Raw genomic sequence first — 18,351 nt, forward strand, 5'->3', positions numbered from 1 at the left:
AAGATGGTAAACATCCTGTGCTTTACTGCACCATAATTATACAGAATATAACCATCTGGAGGACAGCGAGGCTGTATAAGAACACATGTAACTTTATTCCAGGTGGCGAACTGATCTAAAAACTATCAAACTAAAGTCTAAAACTCTAAAAGTAAACATTTGAACTTTATATAAGTGATGGCATCATCAGTACTGCAAACTGAAGGTTGCTTCAGCATCACACCTGCTAAAACAGCTACAGAAAACCCATTGAACTCAGTGTTGTAAGCACTTTTTTTTATAGTTTTGGAAAATACATTTATTCTAATACTGCACACCTTCTTTTTGACACCTAACGCATCTTCTCAACAAGTTTTTCAATTGAAATGTTGCACTTTTCAGTCCACTACTTTTATCTGACTGCTTTTGTGACAGTAACTTTTTCAGATTTTACCTACAAAACATGACAAATTGAAAATGTAAGTTTCATTATAAATTAAAGTACCTCACAACAAAACACTGCTTACATGTTAAGCAGTAGGAAACACTCAGAAAGGGGTCATTCTTTATGAAAAGTACAGTTAATTTTAATAAGCATTTCTGCACTTGAGTAAAAGTTGAATTCACAACTTTATCTTGAGTATTTTGACACTGTGATATTGCATTTTTACTAAAGTTAAGAATCTGAATATTTCCTCCACCACTGCTCATCGTTATTCTGAGTTATCTGAGGCCGCTGTCATTACTTTAACTGATCACTGGCTTTCTATTGGCAAGTTTGTCTGCTTCACTTCAAATTATATTCGGAGCGAAAGTGAATAATGCAAGTAGTGAAACAGTTCTAGAAAACGAAGGATTCAGAGATGAATAAACTCTACTGACAGCATTGTGAAACTGTCTGTAGTTCATCCTCGGACTGATAAGTTCTAAACACAACCGGTGCATTTCTATGGGTTGCATCATCTGCAGTTAAACCTTACAAACACTTCTTCTATTGCCCCAGGTAAACTCAGGCAGACACAATATGAGCACTCATACAAATTCTAGCAGCAGGGCCTTGTGTGCAGTGTGTTGCTATTACCTGTGCTGGTTCACTACATGAAGCAGTCTATAGTTTTTCACTGAAAGCATCTCGTTAACTGGCGCCGCTAATCAGTTTACTGACCTCTAGTTTACTTACCACAGCTAATCCTGTGTGACATCATACAATCTGAACATCAAACAAATGAACAAATGAGGTCAAAAACAAGATTAAGGAGAACAGAGAACACGATACACACCCACACATACACGCACCAACACTAATCTTGGTTGCACATGCATCACAACTCTGAGAAGATACTCCAAACAACCAGGCTCACTCCCATGTTGTCACGAGAGGCTCTACCGAATAGACTGTGTTTTTAATACACTATTATCTCTTTGAAGCTTTGATTAAAACCAGGTTAATTTGTGTTCCATAAATGACAGATCATTTTCATAATAATCAGAACCAGCGTTTACTTCGCTTCCTTTCTCCGTCTTGTTTTTCTAATCATTTTCATCACCAAACACAAGGGAATATTCAGGACTGAAAACAAGAAGAAGCAGTGAAAGCCGGGCCAGTGATAAGTCTCCAAAACTGTTCACATGGACGGATGGAGAACAAGAATGGTACTCAGCAAACAGAGAGAGGCGCGTTCTGAATAAAATGAGCTAAAGCAAACTGGACAAAGAGTAAATGCAATATTCATGTGTGAGAGAATGCGAATATTCAAGAAAAAATGGATTTAAAACGGGAAACAAGTCTGGTGAGAAAAGGTACAGGCCCATCACGGTCTGATGTGAAAGGGTGAAGACAGGGAGAGCTGGCAGGTGCATTAAATCTGAGAAAATGCAACCACAGATTTTATAGCAGAACAAAACATTACAAGGAAAAAAAGACAGCACTAAGAGCAGCAGAGAGAAAGAGAGTTAGAGAGAGAGTTACAGGACAAGAGATGAGTGTATCAAGAGGAAGGTGAGACGGAGAGCAGCAGAGTTTGTGGTACTCACTCCCAAAGTGACGGTCTTGACTGGCATGCCTGTTGGCCCTCCACTCTGTCTTTCTTACGTTTTCTGTTTCTCTCAAACACACAGCTGTCTTTTCTGTTGCCCCCTGCAAGTTCTGCCGTACAGGGCACGCAGACCCCCATCCAACGTAAACACGAACGCACACACGCACACACACACAGACACACACACGCCCAGACACGCACACTTGAGTAAGCATGGTGGGTGGAGAGACTGAGGAGGGTGGGGGTTGAGGGGATGGGGGGCCCAGGGGTTTATCTCTGGAGGAATGCTGCCTGTATCTAAAGACACACATTTCACACACAGGAAAAAAACAACCGGGTGCCCCCAACACTCTCCCCACGAATTTTCCTCACTGATTCTTGGCTACTTTTCCCCATTTTTTTTTAGTTTCTCAACCCCTGCCTCACTTGCTCTATTTTTTGTTTCTCCTTCATCTCCATCTTTTCCCCCCTGCCCTTCCTCTCTCCTCCATCACCCTCTATGTTCTGCCGTCCACCTCATCCGTCCTCTCCACCTTTCACATTTGTTGCACCCCAACACTCCGTGTCACCCCAACTTTATCCCTCCTTTCTGCTGTCCCTTCTTCTCCACACGTCACGCCCATCTCCGTGTCTCCTGTATGTTTTCTGACAGCCAGACAATCCATTTTTTTCACGGACCAGGCGATACCAGAATAGTGTAGTTACTGTGGCGAATGGGTGTGTTTTTTTCCGAGCGGGTCTGTTTCGGTCTGTGAGGTGACTTACAGTGACAAAGCGCCTGGTGGGGGGGTTGCTGCCACCGCCCAGTGACAATAGGCCAGACACATGGGGTGGGGGGGGGAGCATGGAGGGGCCAGCCTCTCAAAAGGCCCTGCCTCTTTTAATAAAGCGTCCGTCATTCCTCGCTTGAAAAGGCCTCCTTTTCTCTACCTCTCCCCTCCTCTCTCCCTCTCCTGGCTAAATGCTGGGAAAAGCACATCGCTGCCAAAACCATGCAGAGAGATAAATGCTAGTAGGAGAGGGGAAGGAGGGGGCATAGCAGAAAGAAGGCCATACACTACTCAGTACCACTGGACCGTGACCTGGGCAAAAACATCACGTGGGATCTCTGTCCTGTCCACAGAATTGAGTTTAGACAGTGATGAGAGCTGCACTGAAAAAGAATGTGAGACAGGGGACTACGGACACTAATGTCCATGAAGACATGACAAATTATCCCGTGGTCCTCCAAGAAAAGGGGCTGCAACTCTGACATAAACATCTTCTGGCTCAGCCTGCATCGAGTAAATCGACTCACCTGAGGAGAAGTGAGATCTAATCAGGTGCTAACTGATAAGACCTTCTTAAGGTGTGGCAGAATTAAGTTGCTACTCATATAAAGCCATTTCTTATCTTTCTTCTTCTTCTTCGGATGTTCAGGCTTTGAAGTTACTTGTGTTTGATACTCTGTTGACAGAACTTACACAAGCCTCCAATATTACAGTCCAATTCTCCTCCAAGTGAATCAACTTTACAGTAAAGTCTTCGACATCTTGCAGTCAAAAGTTAAAGGACAGGCAGGGTTTGATTTTTTTCATATTTGTCTAAAAACCTCTGTCAGATGCCTACATCTGTACTGAAACCCTCCTGCTTGCTGTAATCCTTCAATCTGCGTATGCTGGACTATTAAAAAAAATCCATTCATGAAATCTTTGTTTTGTATAAAAGAAAAACAGCAATATTGAGACTTCAGCAGTTTTCAGTACTTGGCACTTTGTACTGTTGTTCCTCTGTCTATGTAAGATGTAAAACATATTATCATACATTGAAATAAAGTGTCTGTGGAATCACAAAGATGGAATGTGGTATTAAAAAGATTGAAACTTTGGAAGATATTTATTGACCTGATGAAAGTTCTGAAATCTCTAAATATCTTTAGATACATTTTGCTGTTAAAAAAATGAAAATATTAATATATCAGCCTATACTCTTTGTATATACATAAAAATGATGGAGTTGTTGTTTATTATCTTTCCAGCAATGTATTACACAAACTAGTTAGCAACTTCTCATGGAGAGAAGGTTTAACTCAGCCCAACTGTCGGCTCATATGTGTTACGTACTCTGCTACATGTGCTGCACAGTAAATAATGGAGATGGCACCTAACTAACTAAACTATGCGATGACACATTTTCTAAATTATCACCTTTTTCTTCATTACAAAAAGTTATGAAACTTATTGCATTTATTATAGGCCAATATTAGCCAATGATATCGGCTCACTGATATATCAGTTAGGCTCAACGGATGTAACTGTTTCTACTGGAAATATACCAAAAAGGGATCTTTTTATGGTCAGTGTGAACAGGAGGAATGATTACAGCGTACAAAAACAGTTTCAAAACACACATGGGCACATGGCTGCTGTTTGGCCAATTTAAAAAATGTGAACCTAGTCTTTTAACATTTTAAGTGAAAACTTTCTGCCTAGTCACAGATTCTATGTTTTTTATATGAAGAGAAGGTGAAAAGCATCCAGCCGGCATGCGATGCAGATTGTGGGATGAACTCACAGCATCATGAGTATCTAGGCTGTAACTCTACACCCAAGTGCAAAAATGCAATCTTGTATATTCTCTTAAAGAGGCAGGACACTCACTGAGTCTGTGACTCGGTGTGGTTTCAGGTCATTATCAAGCATATATGCCACACTTCTGTTTTGTAATAGGGTTGATTTAAGTTCAAGAAAGACATGGCCTCTGCACCCTGTGTCAAGCTCCTCTTGTTGGCGGGATAAAGGACGGCAGCTGTCCACGTGCTGCTTCTGGTGGTTTATTGCCCGTGTCTTGATGTCTACGACAACAGAGACTAGAGCTGAGAAAGTGAGGGAGAAATCAACATAAACAGTCTGTCAGCTGTCTTTCTTCAACCTGTTACACTCTTTGCCCTTGTCTGACCCTTACACTCACTGCCTCGATCACACCCACATGCTGACTAACGTCACACAGATAAAACTAAATTCAGGGTTGAAGGCCGAAACATAAAAGCAGGTTGTGGTGACACAGACAAACATCACTTATCCAACACCTCCATCTCACAATGCACTGCAGCTCTGATCTCAAGCTGCGAAAAGAAGTGGCTGAAGATATGTGGAAAAACAGCAGACATATGGCGCTGTAAACACTCTGCAGGCCAACAGAGATTGTGGTGGTGAAGCAGCAGTAGGGACTGAACGCATGGGGCAAGATTAATAAGGAGAAAGAAGGGCAACAAAATTCTGGGTTATAAAAATAACCATATATTACTTATTTCAGGTCTTTACAAAACAGGATTTCAAAAGCAAAACATGTGCAGGGTTATCATTTGAACTGAAATACTTTCTACTATATTCTCTTTCTGTGCTAGCTCTGAATTCACAAGTATTAACGTTATGTGTGTGTAAGGTTGCACTACTCCGGTTTGGCATAACGCCCCTCTAGTGGCAGCATGACGCTCTGCAACATTGGCCTGCAGGAGCTTCAAAAACTATGGGCTGGGTCGGGCTGATTACTGCAGCCCTGGCACAAACCTCACAATCACACACATACACACACAAAACACACACATTCAATAGCTTATCCTGTACTTTAGCTCCTCCTCATGAGCTACATTAAGCTTCTCTGGTCTGTGAACTGACAGGAGCAGTTTAACTCAGCGTTAACAGCAGTGGGTGTTAAAACTATCTTCCCTCTGCAGACAGAGTGCATATCACATGTCAGAGCACTCACGGCTCATTCCCATATATGCATACTATCACACATAGGGCACATACAGACGCCTCAAAAATGCACGTGCACCTCAACGTGACAAAGCCAGACTGACCTGTGGAAGACAAAAACGGGGTTAGAAACAGTGAGACGAGGGAGGAGAGCAGAAAAGATGAAGGCAATAGAGAAGAATGACAGCGGCAATCTGTCAGCGCAGGATCGGGCTCCCATTAATCTTCGTAAGTGGAGAAGTAGAGATCGGGAAATACAGAGTGAAGATGTGCAAGAGGGGAGAAAGAGAAAAGAAAGCATCACCGCAGAGAGAATATGTCTTCACAACTCTCCACGTCTTCCTCTGCTGTATCTACACAGTACCTGAGCGCTCGCTGAGAACACGGACTCCATCATTTAAAATAAAGGGTCCAAACATCAGTCACAACTGGGCTTGAGTCAGCACCAGACAGAGTCTGAGCAGCCAGACCATAATTCAATCAGTCTGGTTAATAGACGCAGAGCTGAAGTGGCCCAAGTATTTAGACTCTATTCAGAGCTAATGTACTGCCCTGAAACTACAAGATACGAACTCCACCAGGACCAGGAGTTCACCTGCTGCTATTGACATAACTCAGTTAAAGTGGGACATAATGCAATTCTATTATAAATCCCTTGAGAAAATAAACTGCACTGTTTCCTCTGTGGGAAAAGAACAAGAACAACCTACTGCTTCAGTGTTACATATCATTGGCCTATGATGTTTTAGGATTATATTGCGAGAGGGTTAAAATGTTCTGTATCCATCCTTTTATCCTCAAACAACCTAGCCTACTTTTTACTCTTATTTACAATGCCTCACTTGTTGTAATTCACTGCAAATCCCCAGAGGACACACCGATTGAAACCTTTATATGAGGATGTTTTCAAGGCATGAAACAGCAAAGCTAGCAGCCTATAAAGCTTTGTTGAAAATGAGCAACTACAATAAACATTAACTATAGCTATATGGTAAACTTTTGTTTTTGAAAGTTATATCAATTATGAAAGTAGGACACTTTCTTGTTACTCATCAGTTGGTACATACACAGAAATGAACGCATGAAAGAAAAGCTAGAATCAGTCTTTAATGCTGTACTGTGTTAGCTTTACTGCATTTGAGGAAAAAAATCACCAACTAACAAGATGAGGCCATTAATCTGAGGTTTGGGTTTGTTTTTACAGAAGTTTCATGTAACCTTATATGGCACACAATCAGTCCTGTGGCTTTCTGCACTGTATCGTTCTCAGTGCTCTATTTTTTAAACCTGTCTGTATCTCAGCTTGCAGTACATCAACATCATTTGTACAGGGACAGTAACGTTTCCACACACTCGTTCCGACTTGCCTCGGTGCAGCACCAGCCTCATTTCTCAAAGAGTGGAAGCGGTAAGGAAATCAGCCGGGAAGGAAAACATGAAAGAAGAGATTGATGCAAAGAGCAAGAGGTGCACGCCAAAGCAGAAAGAAGAGAGGACGTCTTGGGCCTAGTGGCAACTGCGATGACAAATAAACACACATTGGGAGCTTCTCTGAATCTGAGCCTCGGTGGATGTACAATATCTTCGTTTCTTCCACAGTCCTGTTAACAGTATGATGGCCTCTTCATCTGCACAGCAGTGCTGAGTCAGACCCCAGTCCCTCCCTTACACAAACCCTCCATCATCATGTTATTGACAGCAAAACAGCAGAGCGACCGGCTGCAACAAAGCAGGGCCCATTCGTACTTAACTGTATGAGCTGCTCTTAATTAAAAAATAAATACATATTTGATGTGGCTACCATGTTGTTTTCCACTTCAACAGTTAATATCTTGCCTCAGGGGACAGATGCTGAGCTGCCTGCTGTATCAGAGATTGACGTGTTAATAAATATTAAATATAAGCAATTAATGGAGATGCTCTCGTCAGTCGGGGCGAGTGCAGTCCAAAGAAAGATTTTAGAGCTGGCGTCAATCATTCAACTTCCTCTATTCGACTACTTTAAAGCTGCCTTACACGCTTACACATCCAAACACACACTCACACACACGCACATTCACCTACAGTGCAGTGCATGCAGGTGCATAACACACACTCACTTACATTCAGCACACACACACATATGCAGCTCACAGCAACCTTCCATATGCAAGCATTCAGTTCAGGCAGCGGTATACTCAAACTGAACAAGGTCGTGCAGCGCATCGTCCGACCATGTGAGGAGGAAGGTCTGTGTGTTTGTGCCTTTTCTTGGAACACTTGAAGGTGGTGAGAGAAGCCGGTCATTAAAGTGAGGTGTGTAAGTTACAAACTGGATGTGCAATTAAATGTAGCAGACGTGTAACTCAGTGCAAACCACAGGGGTCCAGGGTAGTGACGTTTTAGGGCCAAGCTTGTTTTTTCACATGCAATCTATGGATTTTGGTTGAGGTAGACCTAAAATATGAATAATTTTGTTAAACAGGAAAATGCAGTCAATATTAAAATTACAATCGTACATTGAATGCAATCCATACTGATGATTTAGTTCATGTCTTGTATCATTTTATACATCATCATTTGTTAGAAAATGTGCTCTTTTCACCACATTTAACTATTAACTTCTGTTTGCGACAGGTGCATGTGCATTAATAAATACTGATACCTACACCACAATACAGATGCTATAACTAATATACACTTTTTCTTTAAGGTTTAATGGAGATGATGGCATGAAAATAAAATGGCTTTATACCATATGAAAAGGCTCTTTAATGCACTGGAGGTTGTGGTTATGTTCTTTATATCTTTGTAATAGGCTCTTACATGACAAATGACTGAATAATCAGCTTAAAGCTTGTCAAAATGACAGAATATCGCTGGTACAGGTGGCTTTTCTCCTCTGCTTTGTGCTGAACATGAGCAGGGTTCACTTGGAAATGTCGAACAGACTGAGAAGATCTGTAATGGCGGTTTTTTTTTCAGTTGTACTCTCCTGGCTCTATAGTCAGACAGCTCTGCCGGTCTTCATCACTGAAACGCTGACAGGGTGGAAGCAGGAATGTCGGTAAATGTTTGGAGGACTGGAAACGGTGTCCCTTGTTACGCCTACTGTGTATATACCTGGTAAACTACAGCGGTGAGTGCAAACGTCTAAGGGATTGTTCATCATAGAGGATCTTTTTGACCGTTTTTAGACTTTCGACCAACACTTTCTTTTGGAGTATACTTCCACCTTCACCATGCACTCTGCGCATTCACCTAAAACACATGCACATGCACGCATGCATGCACATTGATTGTTGCTCAGTTTCTCTCTCTCTCTCGCTTTGTCAGTAAACATACACACACAAAAATGAAACGGATGATGTCTAAGGTGCTTCAAGGTTTCAATGGAAAAAGCAAAACTAATGGTGCTGTTAAAAAGGTTACTGAAAATAAAATCTGTTTAGAACCGTGGGGAAAGAAACATGAGTCATTAATAAAATTATTTGAAGGCTAATTAAGTCATGTAAATAAATACACTGAAAGTGTAAAATTAAGTAGGTGGATGGACTTGTGGCTCAGAATGGGAAAAAAAATTAAAACAGTTTTATCAGATGGGGAAAAGTGAGGTAGTCTAGGGATGGTTTTAAAACTAAACATTGAGAGGGAAGTTCAGTACATTTTTGGTTTATTTCAAAAAACAAAATTGTACTTTTCAGATTGAACTGGTAATGCTGATCTTTCTTAATAGAAGGACATGTGCACGACGTAGGGGCTCCTTGTGACAAATATCTGGACATTTATACCTGTACCAGTGTGAAATATCTTGTTTGGTGTGTAAATTGTGCTCAGAGATGCAATGAGGGACTATAATATGCTATACATAGGTTCACAGTACTTATAGTATTAATATATGCTCCCTGACTATTTCAAGAAAATTTTGCCACCCATAATGACATCATTTTTTCTCAAAGTCTGGGATCTCCACTTTTAAAGATGAATTTACTTTGAGCCATTTAAAACCTAGTGTAGTGCAGGTGTGGGACTGCAGTTATAAAGTCATTTAGGCTTTAGTTACTTGGGATGGCTCTATTCAAAGTATTCTTTGTGGGCCAGCTTGTTCCCATGAGGCATCTCACTTGCCAAAAGCCAGGAAAGATCAGTTCCTAATGGGTCAGCAAGACGAGAAGAATCCTGCTCTCCTGTCTTCTTCCAAGAGTTGGTAAGTGGCCAACTGAGACATTATTACACGACTTCTGCAGTCTCGTACAATAGCAGTAAAACTTTAATCTGAATTCTGTGAAGCCCGCAGCAATAACCCTGGGACAAAATGAGAGTTACAATATTTGAATGCGTCGTGGCCTTTCACATGTAAATTACACTCTGGCCCCCCTAGCCGAAACAAATTACAGCCAACTGCTGGTGGCTGGATATGAATGGGCTTCCTAATGTAGTCTGCATCTACAGTGGGCTGGGGAGCAGCTGGAAAAGAGAAACTGAGACGGGGGAGAATTTATGTGACAGTGCAGAGTGTGACAGTTTGCTTTATTTTCATATTGAGTTTACCATGCAGCCGTACTGTGACGAATGGGGCTTGGCTCCCTGAGCATCTGTCTCCAAGGACTCACTGAGGGGTAATTAGAGCTGTGGGATGATAAGGGATATTCTCCAGGCCCACTAACTATTAATGGTGGCAAAGGGGATGGGGCCTTTACACAGACCTCTGACATCTCACAAAGCCGTGATACAGGAGGGGGTGGGGGAGGCTGGAGCGTTTGATAAAGCGTTAGATTTTTGTGTAAATTACGTCAGCCCTCGGGGGAAGAGTCATGGTTTGTGCGACCAGTTTGAGGTTTAGGGAGAGTTTCATATCATCACGCCACTGACTGGCCAATCTGCATGATGCTACTTAATGCTTTTGGACGTATTTGCTCTGACAGCCGAGAACAATACAGTGAAGCTATAGTGCATGGTGTAATACATTTTTTTGTTTTTATAGCTTTGGGCATTTGGTTTCATTGCTGTGATAAGATTAATTTCATGACATATGCTACATATGCTAAAGCATATACTAAAACTATGTCCAACTGGGTAGCAAACATCAACAGTCGCACAATCTGGATGTGTTATATGAAGTGAACACCACTGAAAAATGCTCTCCAAGCGGATCAACTAAAATAAGTTTTCAGTCCTCTTGTTTCAATCTGTCCACAGACTTTACATTGGAAGTGACTTTTTTTGTTAAATGTGAAAGTTTTACATTTTGAAAAAATGTAGGAAAAAAGGGGGAAAAAAATGCAGCAACCATGTGAGTTTTGCACCAGCAGTTTTTCTGTGCAATACAGGATTATTATTGACTCAGTACAATCACTTATGGTCGTAGTTTCACAGTCAGATGTTTTAATCTGAAGATGGATGAATCAAGCTAAACTGGTTAGAACCTGCATGATCATGTGATCACTCATGTTTGTTGCTCCTTTGTACATATTGTTTTTGCAGTTTCGCTGCATGTTCAGATGTATAATGCCAATGACAATGGTACCATAACTGAGCTGATGACTGGAATGACAAAAATATAACTCGAGTTGTACTAAACTTTGTTTTTAAAAAAAATAGAACTTAAAGGATGTTGGCTGAAAGGGACATTGTAGCAGAAAACACTAGTTGGAGAACTATTTATCACAGTTTATCTTTCTTTCTGTACTTTGGAAAAAAAATACGTCGCTGCTGCTGCCACCCAGTAATCACCATGAGGCAATTTACGTGACATAGGAACACTTGAATTTATTCTGTTAGCTGACTTGCTGATTTTTGTCTTTTGTAAACCATCTGTGGTTTTTACCCTGGTAGTATTTTTTGGAAACCTGAAGAATGTCAGATTATAGATATAGCAGGATGAAGTTTATAGTCTTGGCAGATAAAAATAAACAAAAATCTCATCTTTCACACATTCACACAAAAGTAAAAAAGAATATTCCAAACAAAAAAAGAAAAATACAACTGCCCAAGTGCACACGCATTCAAGAGCATCACCAAGGGAAAGACTCCATATTGTTGTACGTTGGGCTGTTTTTGATGATGGTTTACACACTTATTCACTCGTCTTCTATGTTACCTTCATTCTGTGTTAAATGTGTTCACCTCATCTTTTTAGTCATTAAGTTCTGCACTTCCAAATGGTTCACACATTTTACTTTGTCAGCTGAAAATGGTTTGGCTGAGCTTCAGTAAAAATTTAACCCAATGATGCTCCAGAGTGTTTGGGAGCAATATGGAGATCAGGAGAGTAGGTTTAGGAATTTGACATGAGAGCAGAAGGGGGGAGCTGGGATCTGAGGGGAAATCATCAGGGGCAAGAGGCGTCTGGGACAAGTTTCCCAGCAGCCTTATTGCACTTAGATGATCTCTCCTCCAACAAGTGAGAACGGATTCAAGATCATCTATCAGACATAGGTGCAATAAAACCTTTGGCAAACGTATCCCAGACTGTTCAAACAGATAAAAAAACAGACAAAACACAGGCACAGCACATGACAAACAGTGACACAGGAAATACACACAGCCACAATACACAACACCAACACATCAAAGGTGCAGGCAAAGGCAGGCACAACCACAACATCTACAGCACTGAACTGGAACATCACGATAAAAAATACACCGAGCACAAACACAACACGGATGGAGATTCAGATGGACAATCAAATCTCACTTTACACAAGATACTCAGATTGAAGCCATGCAAGGACGGAAATGAAGCATGCATACAAACTCACTGATAACAACAAAGAGATCAACCTCCAAACAAAACGCACACACACATCCCTGCACGTTTCTTCACACTCTCTATTTCTCTCACACACACAAAAATTGTGATTTAACCCTATACACGAACACACAATGACACAAGCATATTTTATAAATCAGAAGAACCCACAGGAAAAATACTTAGACTGTTGTCTATTACCACTACTGTAAACTGTTATGTACTTTGTGTAGCAGGAAACGCAGACCTAGTTGAAACTTGTATCGAGTCTATGGAAAATATATCAAAGCTATATTTTGCCCGTGGACTCTTGCCATGTAATATGCTGCTTGAGAACATTAATTCCAAGAGAAATCACAGACACCGATATAGATATCAATAGAGATACAGATACACACTCATGTTATATATAGAATCATGTGAAACTAAAAGAAAGAACGCAAAGTAAAAGAAACCAAATGAGGAAATTAAAATCAGCAAGTTAGTACAATACGTCAAGCAAAGACAGGAACAAAGGAAAAGCTCCAGCCTGATCCCACGACACCTGACTGAATCAGCTCACAGCACAACAGCAACACTAGAAAGTCAAAGGAACCAGGACTACAATACCATAAGCAACACACAACAAAAACAAGAGAGATAAAGATAAAAACAACAACAACAGCAGAGCAACAACAGTGACACAAACTTTAAGTGACAGATACAAGATGATTAGAAATACATAATGTATATAGATACATATAGATATATAGATATAAAGAAGTAGGAAAAGCCAGATATACGTGTTGCAGATATTTACTTCATCATCATAGTGCCATACTCCTTGGCCATCCGGCATCTCAGAGCTCACACTACTGTCCTGATCGATTAGCCAGCGATGCACGGCGTGGGCCTAAAAGGACATACGACATAAAGACAGAGCCCGGTTAATCGCAACAGCGAAAGGAAGCAGAGATGGAGAGACAGAAGAGGAGAGGAGGGAAGGCAGAGGAGGAGAGCAGCAAAGCGGACAGAAACAAATGGCAAGGAGGAACAGGTGAACATCATATTGAGACACAGAGAGAAAACAAGGTGGAAGAGGGAGGGAGAGGAGGAAGAGAGCAGGAAGAGGACCCTCCCCAACCCATCCCACCTGGCTTGTACAACCCCCCTCCAAATACATAAAACTCTCCCTGCGGGAAACAGGTCAGGTTAGGATGAGTGGTGTATGATGTAGCGCGACACGAGGACATCACACACACTGTGGTGAGTCGGAGGCAACACCACGCTGATGGCGATGGAGGTGGGTCTGGTGTAGATGGTTTGTGGCTCACGGATGGATCAGATATGTCGCCGTGGAAAGCTGCAACTTACACACCGGGAGTGGGCTCGGGATTCCTTGAAATCACGCTTGTGCAAGTGGCACATAGACACAGGAACATTGTGTACTTACCCCAAACTCTCATATACAAATGTGCAACCACATATGTGCAGTACAAAACACACCACATGAAAAATAGATCAAGAAACACCTTTAGACAATAACAGAGAAGGAAACAAAACATAGAAACACTGAGAAAGAGTGCATGTGCTGCCATATTTCAGCATTGTTTCATAGCAAAGAATACACTCACACATCTTCATAATACGTAAGCAGATGGACAACAACAAATATGCAAAAGGTGTGAAACAGCAAGAACAGCTTAAACAACATTCATTTATTTAAAACATGGCCAACAAAAGTGTGTAAACTCTGCAGAACAACCATTTGTTTTTTTTCCAGAAAGGCTCCTCTCAGAGAGTCAACTACAACAAAACAATTTCCCAAACTTCTCCCTCCAGACAGACAGACAGACAGACAGACAGACAGACAGACAGACAGACAGACAGACAGACAGACAGACAGACAGACAGACAGACAGACAGACAGACAGACAGACAGACAGACAGACAGTGAGAGGTCTGCCCAGACTCCCTCAGTTCAGATTCAGATCAAACACATACTGCAGCCAGCTCTAGTCCCGGTCACCCTGAAACACGCACACACACACACGCACACGCACACACACACACACACACACACACACACACACACACACACACACACACACACACACACACACACACACACACACACACACACACACACACACACACACACACACACACACACACACACACACACACACACACACACAACAAGCCCCATCTGTTACTCTCAACTGTTGTTGTGTCAGCACCAAAAACAACCGAACACAGCTCCTTTTGTGACATGCGCTGCCCCCTTTGCGGCAGGAATACTTGTCAAGATTTGCAATGGGGTGAAATCGCAGAATCCAGGGATTAATTACCCTGTCATGGCTGCTACTGCACATTTACTATTTACTTTACGAAAGCAATTTTACAGTGTGTGTTGTGTTTTTAAGATGCAGCGATGCAGGCTGTCATACCACCGGCCATTTAGCACATAAACTGTTGACTGAGGCTATAGACCGGTTACTTTAACACACAACATGACAAGGGGAAGAGAGGGTGTTACATAACTACATGTGTGAGCATTCACCCATCCACATTCACAGGGTGTAATGCTTTACTTGTAAGAACCTACTCTAACAATGTAATCTCGGGGTGAGGTTATGTGAACCACATGAGATCCATCCTTTAACCTAACAAAAAAACTAACTCAAATTCAAATTTGGCCCCAAAGTCCTAATCCTGAACTAGCATTAATCACATTTCATACTGTAACCTGAAGTTAATCCTGATTAAAATTTCAACTTTAAGTCCTAACCTGAAAAAATCCCTCCAAAAAGCCTGGGAACAGACAAAATGTCCCCTTCTTTGATGATTTTCCTCTTCTCTCTACATGTGTGAGGACATTTGATCCCCACAAAGACGCAGATACAAGAAGCGTACATGGACACAAACACACTCAGAGGGAGCAGGACCTTCTGCACCAGGTTGTGTGACTGCGAAGACAGATGCTGGTAAACACATAGCAGGGAAGTGGAGGACACCACACAGAAATAGACAGAGTCACCTCAAGGGTACAGTGAATCAGACGGTGACAGTAGAGGCCAGAGCCTCTGTTAGGACACCTGAAAATAGACAAAAACAAGCAGAAGAGAGCTACAACGCTGTACGATCAGAAATCCCTGCAATACATGCAATCCTTCTTTAACTTCCTAAATTTTCCCCACTTTTCACTTTGCATGACCTTTGTCTGTGAGGAATATTTGCAGCAGTAGCGGTGCCCAGTAAATGTCTCTGTGCATATGGTTGTGTGTGTGTGTGTGTGTGTGTGGAGGTGGTTGTTTGTGCAGTGTGTAGACGTGTGGATGTGATGCACAAGGGCGTCAACCGTAGAGTTTGTGTTGAGTTACAGAGCGTGTCAGCTTAAAGGAATAATTGGATTAAGTGGCAGACGGCTACTGATGACAGGGAGAGCGGAGTGGAGGGGTGGGGGAGGAAGAGGAGGAGGAGGAGGAGGAGGAGGAGGAGGAGGAGGAAGGGGGAGTCGGACTGAGGCAGAGGGGGGAGAGAGGTGCTGATAAGTGTAACAGGCCACTTGCTGTGGAGCCTCTGGGAGCCTCAGGACAGTGAACAGACACTCAGAGGGAGCTCAAACTGCTACGCTGCACATTAAAGGGATAAAAGAATAAAACTCACAGTCTCCGAACAACTAACCAGCAGCCTCGTGGCATTTGGTGTACTTTATATCAAACTCAAAGACCAGAAGAACACAACCGATATGAGTCACGTAAGAAAAAGGACAGATCAGTTTGTCTGCTCGCTTTATGGGCTTTTAAACCTTCCTGAGGGTCCTGGGAGGAGGGTCACTCTGGAGGCTACCTGTCTTATTCTTCACAGTGTCAGCTGCAGAGTTGACAGAAAGTCTCATATGAAAGAAAGATGAGTGTGAGAGAGAGGTTAAAGGATGTTTAGAGAATGATGCTCTGAGGAAGTAGCACTGATGAAACAGGACATGAGAAGGCTTCCCTGCATGAGCTGCATGATGACGAATATAACCTCAGTAGGAGGGGAGACTGTGGTTCTCCTCATGAATGCAGTGGAACAGAAAAGAAAATGTGATTCTACTGGATGAAATCACAGTCAGTGTAATATATGAACTGAAGTTAAACTATCAAACGAGTTTTTGCAAAAAAAAAAAAAATCCTCATATCCATGTTTTGTTTATTGCCATAAGTGCACCGATACCGACTGCCACATGACAAAATAACCTTTTATTTTTTTCCTTCTCAGTCACATAAAGACCATGAAGATGTAGACTACAGCTGCACTATAAGAATTTATAGTGCAGGCTCACTGGACATCATTACAGTCCTGATTTAAATTCACAAACAATAAAAATGTACAGCAACAGCAGCAAAACAATATCAAGTAAAAACACGCCACACTTCCTTCAATTGCTCATAAAGGTACTGCACAAAATGCAAAGATGCTTGTTGTAGTGCCACCATCTGGCAGGTGGGGAGAGATTTTAAATCTACAAAGATACTGGAAAAAATTGTACACATCATTTGCAGTCTGATGGTGGTTTTAGTGATTTATATGAAGCTGTCAGGACCACCGGCTAAAAACACAATCATTCAGAATTGTTGGAAATCAACACGACAACTGTCCTGAGATTAAAGAATCACAAGAAAAATATGAGGCAAAGGCACAGAATTATTGACAACATGGAACAAAAAGCATGGATCTGTCCTGCAATCATCAGAAATGGAAGAAAAGTCTAAACAAAATTTTTGTAGGATTCCAAAAAGTAATTTACAATTTTTTTGGTAGTTTGTAACTGTATTGGAGTTTTTACAGCTTAATCCTTTATTTATTGTTTACTTAAACACATTAAATCTCTTGAACATCTGTACATGGACATGAAATGAAGCTTTATATTTTACTCAGTGATTACTAAAAAGCAAAATGGCCTCTTTGCTAGTGACACTTTTTGAATATTAAGTAAAAGTCTGAAAGTAACTAAAAAGTCAAGGTCACATGCGTAGAAAAGTGCTATTAACAAATTAAGCATAAAGATACCACTAAAGATCACTGCTGGGTTAATTATTAGTACATATGAAGTACTGCATAAGTGGCTTCACTAAACAGAGAAGAGCTGTGCACTGAGTTTTAATTTAAATAAGAATCTACATGGAAAGAGCAGCTCTCTGTTGCTAAATGAACCTGAGCTGCTTTCGTATCTCACACTCCCTTTGTGTATCACAGCACTGATGAGCTGTGATACACAAATTACTGCAGCATTAAGAACCAAATACCTTCCTCAAGACAACTATTCATCAGTCCAGTTTGTTTTAGTCCTGCAGTGCATCAGCCTTGGTCTCGCTCCTCCACCTTCCTGTCCATTATCCTCAAGTGCGGAATAAACGTCAAGTAATCAAGCTTTTAATGTCATGGGTCAAACTAGGCCAGTAGTTCCTTGTGAAAGGCTGACACAGTATCTAAACTAAATGGACCCCTACTAAATTATTCAAGTCCTGAGAAAAAAAAAAATCAAGTGGAGTTATAACAAGAAAGCATCTTCACTGAGGTGGCGGATCGTAGAAAGCTTCTGAGAATCCCAGAAGACACCTGATTTATCAGGTCTCCAGCTCTTATTTCAGCACGACGTAACTGATCACATCAGGAAAGCACAGGAGATTTGCCCCTAATTTGATCAACATTAAGGGCAAAAAGGGTAATTAAAGACAAGATATTGGTGTGTAGAGCCTGATGAACAGTACACAAGTGAAAGCATAACTGTTGTGTCTATTAGTTGAACCTGAGCAAAGCGAATATAGAAAGTTAGGCAGCAGTAGAATCTGTTTTTGTCTGTATGTAGCCTATTGCACTCAGGCAGGATATTAAACTTTTTACA

The 18,351-nt window shown here is 41.4% G+C and overlaps 1 protein-coding gene across 16 annotated transcripts in view; it reads right to left on the minus strand.

The window, feature by feature from the left end:
- ank1a (ankyrin 1, erythrocytic a) overlaps positions 1-18,351 on the minus strand; it is a 90,122-nt gene that overhangs the window by 39,670 nt on the left and 32,101 nt on the right. For 14 of the 16 annotated variants that reach the window (XM_055011593.1, XM_055011592.1, XM_055011587.1 and 11 more), the window contains exon 2: positions 13,282-13,374. The exons of 1 other annotated variant lie outside the window; for it this stretch is intronic. In XM_055011593.1, coding sequence (XP_054867568.1) covers positions 13,282-13,374 — 93 coding nt within the window. Of the gene's footprint in view, positions 1-2,013; positions 2,473-13,281; positions 13,375-18,351 lie in introns of those variants that run through there. One more of the 16 variants, XM_055011594.1, reaches the window with a different exon arrangement.

The sequence above is a fragment of the Amphiprion ocellaris genome, chromosome 6 (assembly GCF_022539595.1).
Source record: "Amphiprion ocellaris isolate individual 3 ecotype Okinawa chromosome 6, ASM2253959v1, whole genome shotgun sequence".
NCBI lineage: Eukaryota > Metazoa > Chordata > Actinopteri > Pomacentridae > Amphiprion > Amphiprion ocellaris.